General features: G+C 41.9%; 1 protein-coding gene across 4 annotated transcripts in view; it reads left to right on the forward strand.

Moving 5' to 3' along the window:
* Positions 1-6,256, forward strand: part of TACC1 (transforming, acidic coiled-coil containing protein 1) — a 102,194-nt gene that overhangs the window by 17,350 nt on the left and 78,588 nt on the right. The window contains exon 1 of one of the 4 annotated variants that reach the window (XM_012724856.1): positions 50-330. The exons of 1 other annotated variant lie outside the window; for it this stretch is intronic. In XM_012724856.1, coding sequence (XP_012580310.1) covers positions 254-330 — 77 coding nt within the window. In that variant the 5' untranslated portion in view covers positions 50-253. Of the gene's footprint in view, positions 1-49; positions 331-6,256 lie in introns of those variants that run through there. 2 more of the 4 variants (XM_012724859.1, XM_012724855.1) reach the window with 2 other exon arrangements.

The raw sequence follows: 6,256 nt of genomic DNA on the forward strand, positions 1-6,256 counted from the left end.
CCTGCGGGTGTAGCCGAGCGGCCACAGCGCGAGCGAAGCTAGGCGATTGGCGAAGAAGTTGGCCTCTCCTCAGCAACGTCCTACGGCCGCTTGCTGGGCGGTTGGGACCCTGTGGCAGGATTCTCCGCCACCCCCGCCCATCCAGCGCCCCACCCTTCCTCCCGGCCCCGCGCCTCCTCCCAGCCTAAGGTCCAGGGCCAGCAGGAGAGCGCGGAGCTCGGGCTGGCGCAGCCTGGGCGCCAAGTTGCAAGCCATGGGAGGCGCCCACTCTCAGACCTCGAGAGGCCAGGAGCCGACAGGGGAGAGGACCCCGAGACCCAGAGACACCGCGTGAGTCCCAGAGCCCTCTCCGGGGGCCACTGTTTGGGGGGATCGAAGCGTGCGGCGCTTGTGCACAGGGGCTGAGACAGTGGGGTTCCCTCTCGCGCCCACTGGGGTATAGAGGCGCAGGGTTGGCCTCATGGGTCATCCCTTCCCGAGCCTCGCCGTACGGAACTTTGGGGGTGCCCAGCGAGGCCCCTAACATGCCAAAATCGCGCCTGACCACGCTACACGGGTGGGAAAAGGCGACCCCGTGTGTTTCCGGACGCGTCCAAGCAGGAAAACGTGTCCTCAATGTTTCTGAAACATTGACAAGACAGCTCTTAGTTGGGACGTGTAGGTATTAATAGGACTCTCAAAGATAACTCAGTTCTTGTTGGCCTTCGATGCCCAGGAAGTTTGCTGCGGTACCCGCTGCTCACTAGGACTCCCCCTGTTGTTTGCTTCCAGGGCTTCCAGATGATCTCAGAAAAAGAGCTGTATTGTAACAGTCATTAGGCTTTTGTTCTAGGACAGCAACAACTGGGGACACCAAGTACTGAAGTGCAGGCTGTGAAGGGAAATTTTTAGAGAACATAATTTGGTGTAAATTCCACAGTTTCCAAGACGGACATGCGTCTCTCCAGAGAGAATGTGTTGGTAACTGAGAACCCCAAATATCTTTGAGCATTTAAAAAAATATTGATTGATTGATGCATAGAACTGGGGTGTAGGCCAGAGGTGAGAGGATTCGCCAGAGACAGAGTGGGGAGCAGAACAGGCAGATCTGCTGAAATACACTACTGAGGGGAGCAGCAGGGGGACAGGAGAGGCCTGCGACGCCAGGTGGGTCAGCTCCCTGGCCAAGGACAGAACTTGTGCTTCAGTGGCTGTGGCTGCCAATATCTTCATAATGCCAAGACGTAACCCCTTGTGCCACCAGGGAGGCCACTGTGAGCGTTTAATTTGACATTTATGCAAGAGAGTGAGTGCTGGAGTTGAAGTGATGTCAAGAAATCCATACTCTATTTTAATTCAGTCAATTCCAAAGCTTTTAAGTTTGAGAAAGAGTCACCTAAGCATCATGTTCTGGAAGCCAGGGCCAAAGGAGGACTTTCTGATCTCTTTTAAGGCAAAGTACCTTCCCATAGATCCAGTCCTTAACGTAATTGGTATGTTTCCAGATTTTTGCATATGATCACTAGTCTCAACATGGTTTGGCTATCTTATTAATCATTAATAGCTGAGAATTATCAAGCAAGTAAAATGTGCACAACACTGTTCTAAATACTGTTATTTCATGCCCAGGAAGAATGAATTCGTTTCTATTATTGCTTTCATTTTACTGGGGATGAAACAAGCACAATAGGCTAAGTGACTTGTCCAAGGTCACACAACTAGGAAGTGGTGTCCTAGGTCTAATTCCAGGGTTGTAACCACTTTGCACAGAAGAGTTGGAACTAAACTAGGAAACAAAATTGTATCTCAGCTAGCAGAACATACTCCCTCCTTTTTTTCTTTAATTTCACCTGAATAATGGAGAAAACTGAACTCACTGTTTAACACCAAGCTTGGAAGTTGGCACAGTTGGTTTTAACTTAAAAAAAAAAAAGGCAATATAACATTGAGATGAAGATGAATTTATGAGTTTTGGAGGCAGATAACTTTGTCTTAATGCTAGGCTCTATTACCTAACACTGGGAGATCTTTTCTCCTCCTTAACCTCACTTTTCCTCATTTGTAAAATGGAGGGGTAACAATATCTACTTCATGAGCTATTTTGAGAGTGATGTAAGATCATGTATATGTAAATAACAAGTAATAGTTTGATTGCCCAGGAACATACTGTTTTAGCCAAGCATAAAAGTTGACTCACCTTTGTGTCGCTGGGTTTACTGTGTCATTTGAAAGTATGCTGAAGAAGTGGGGTCAGTGCTTTCTGTCTGGTTCAGTGTTTAGGGAGGACTTTGATTCTCAGGTTATTCAATGGGGTGGTGGTTGATGGAGGATCTCTCCAAGGATGTTCTGCATATACCATGTATATTTAGAAAAACTTGCCTAAAAATGATCAATATAAATACCCATCCTTGTTCTTCACCTGGGAATATAGCCTTTGATGCCCTCCCTTGCTAATGTGAATAAATTAAGAAGCACATGAATACTTTAAGCATTGTTGGGTTTGATGGGTTATGCAGGCTGTCTTTAAGTAAGTCAACCCTACAGTCCATGACTGTATAAACTTGAAAAGCAAAAAGTATATATGCCTTGTTGGATATACAAGCGACAAGTCTGTCTCTTTATGGTTTAAGAAGTAGGAGATTATTGTTAATATCACCCAGCTGCAGATTTCCTGCCGGATATATGGCTGTCATGGATAACACTGACCTCAAGGAAGTTCTGGGGTATTGCCATTTCATTTTCAAAACTACTGTTTCTTTATAAAAATATAAGCAAATCGCATAAATAATGCATGAATGCTGGCATTTGTCTTTTGAGGGAGAAATTATCTTTCACAATGTTCACAAATTATACTGCAGAATACTATAATAAAGTACTAAAATTAACCACATAAATCTCTTTTAGAGCTCTTTTATGGAATATAAACCAATAAAGTATACATGAACATAAATGTCTGACTTTAAGAAGTCTCATTATTGTTGAAAGTTTGTAGATGTCCATCTTCCCCAAACCCAAGGAAACACTTGAGCTAGCTTTGAAAAAGTAAGGGGAAATTTCACTTGATTTATTCAAAAGGCTGTATCCCTGGTGATTATCAGCAGCATCTGTGGCACCAGGCAGACCCAACTGGAATTCCAGATAGTTTGCTGGCTAGCTTAGTTCAGGAAGCTTTGGAAAATAATCTGAACTCTTTAGGTGAACAAATTTCTTCATCTTTAAGATGGTAAGTGTAATCTTGCCTACTTTTTCAAGTGGTGGTTGTTATCCTTGTAGGGCCTACTCCTTCAGGAGTGCTCAGTGCCTGAGTTATTAATACATTCACATGTATATGTGCCTGTCAGCCAGATGCTGTACTAGATTCTTTGGGATGTATATTTTTGAGTAAGTCACAGTTTCTTCTAAAGGGATGGTTGACTTGTGTGCTACTTCAGCAAGGTCTCTTAGAAAAGAAGCAAGGCAATAACTTTTGTTAATTTCAGCTAATTTCCATTTTCCAGGCAGATGCACTTATCAGGAAGATGAAAATATGTTTTGCAGTTGGATGAAATGTTTGAAATTGCTGATTCTATAGTTGATCCCTTTTGGTGTTATAACCAAGGCGGGTTTCTCAGAGCAGTCAGTCAGACATTTGTGGAGGGATTTGAAAAATGACATAAGGCAGAGCCTACTTTTCATTAAGAAATATGGTGTGTAACTAATTTATCTTGCGCTTATTTGCCTGGAGTACACAGATATGCACCTGTTATCAATTCATAGCAAGTTTTGGAATCAATCTTTGCATTTGGAATACAACGTAATGAAACAGATCAGTGACAAGTCAGGAGCTTTTGAGTTCTGGACTCATTTTCCTATGTGTCTTTTTCATCATGTGCACAATAGTTTCTACAATGTTCTAGTGACCTGCAAAGTCAGCAACAGCTAAACTCAAAGTGACTCTTGGTGGGCAAGTCACTGTGGAACAGAAGCCCCTGAGCTGAAGGAGATGCTGCCTTGGAAGTTTTAGATCCAGTAAACTGAAGGGACAGTCAGTCTAGTAACTTAACAATATTTCTGAAACCTGCCTCTTTCACATTTTTAATATTGTTCATCACTTCCTTTTTTAATTATTACTAATTATTAATTTTGTTCATCACTTTCTTACCTCACAATTTTTGTCAGTGTAAGCCTCTAAGTTCCCAATTGCTACAGAAATTTTTTAAATTTCATGTAAAATAGTTTAGTTTATAATTATGTCACAGATTTAGAAGAAAGTTTTGTGGAACAGACCCATACAAACCAGCTATGCAAAGAAAAGTTAAAAGAGTTATAGTATTTAACTTGGAGAAGGGACTGAAAAGATGTGGAAATATATAATTTTTAAGAGTCTGCTGGCTGAATCTACCTCTGGTGAAGCCAACCAGAAAGGAAATGGTTTGACTTACATGGAAAGGGAATTGTGTGAAAATGTTGAGTATGGATATTACAACTTTTAGATTCTAAGTGTCATTGAAATAATAAAGAGAGTTAATAAAGGAAGGAAACTCCCTTCCTGCAAATCCTTAAAAGATAATAAATTCTCTAAGGTGGAAACTCTAAGGGGGTTCAGGTATCACTTGGCCTCACAATGTCTTCCCACTTCTAGCTTTGGTGGCCAACTCTGTCCCTCCCTGACTTTCCTGCCCCACCCCCACCCCCACATGCAGTTTCTCTCAGCTGTAATACTGGTTTTTAGTATTAAAGATCCAGAAGAGAAAAGGGAAAGGGGAATAAAAGGGCCCCACTGCTGGTATCCTATCTATCAAAGTGGACAGTCTGTTGCCTGAGTTGATGTGCAGACAGAGAATGCTGTAGGGTGTAAGACTTTGTTAAATGAAGGTCAGGAAACAAGTTGGTACCATACAGAATCACCATGGAACATGGAGATTTGTTCTCTGAGGAAGATAACTTTAAGAGGTGCTTTTCTTACAGTTTGTATAGAAGAACTTAGGTGTAGGCAGAAGCAGGAGAGTGAGAGAATTTACCAGAGACAGAATAGGGAGCAGAACAGATGGATTGACTGAAATAGACTGCTGAGGGGAGCAGCAGGTGAGACAGGAGAGGTTGGCTGTGCCATGTGGGTTAGATCCCTGGTTGGGGGGATCGAACTCAGGCCATTACCATGGGCCGTCATGTTGATAGTTGATTAGAGTGCTGAGACTGAACCCCTAGGCCACCAGGAAGGTCCCATTTTGCATGTTCCCTTTTTTTTTTTTTTGTGCATGAATATATGGAACACAGAATTCACCATTTAAATAAGTTTAAAGTATACAATTCAGTGGCACTAAGGACATTTATAGTGTTGTATAACCATAACAGCTGTCCATATCCAGCACTTCATCATTCCAAGCAGAAACTCTGCACCCATTAAACCATAACTTCCCATTCCCCCTCAGCTGTTCTATCTGCTTATTCTGGGTCCCTCATATTAGTGGAATCATATAATAGTTGTCTTTTGTGTCTGGTTTACTTAGTACAAGATTCATCTATGTTGTAGCATTCTTTTTTATGGCTGAATAATATTCCATCGTGTATGCATGTGTATGTGTGTGTGCATGCTGTTTATTCATTCACATGTTGACAGATATTTGGGTTACCCCCAACATTTGGATAGTATGAATAATTCTACTTGAACATTGTTGTGTAACAGGGTGGTCCCCAAAGGAAAGGGAAAGAAGGGACCCAGCACATCTGGGATGAAAGGAGCAAGATCAAGATAGATACTGCCATTGTTAAGCTCACCATGGGTATCTCACCCTCATCTGTTTAAATCAGTTCTATACCAAAAAGCCCTGGGTAGGTTAACCATGGCAGTGTTTATCTTATTTTGCTCCTTTTGTCTCAGACGTGCAAGGCTTCTTCTGCCCCCTTCCTATAGGGATCACCCTGTTACATGTACAAGTACCTGTTTGAATCCCTACTTTCAATTCTTATTTATTTAACTTGCTTTCAATTCTTTTGGGTATATATTCCTAGGGGTAGAATTGCTAGCTCATGTGGTAATTTGTATGTAACTTTTTGCGGAACCACCGAATTGTTTTCCTACGGTTATACCACTATACATTCCCACCAGCAATGGAGGAGTTTCCAGTTTTTCCATATCCTCACACTACTATTATTTTCTGTTGTTAGAAATATGGTTTTGATTTGCAATTTCTTTGTGATGTTCATCATCTTTTCAAGTGCTTTTTGGCTATTCATTTATCTTCTTTAGAGATAAAGTCCTTTATTTAATTTCGAGTTGGGTTGTTTGTGTTTTTTT

This window comes from Condylura cristata, unplaced genomic scaffold (genome assembly GCF_000260355.1).
Source record: "Condylura cristata isolate star-nosed mole 26May11 unplaced genomic scaffold, ConCri1.0 scaffold00014, whole genome shotgun sequence".
NCBI lineage: Eukaryota > Metazoa > Chordata > Mammalia > Eulipotyphla > Talpidae > Condylura > Condylura cristata.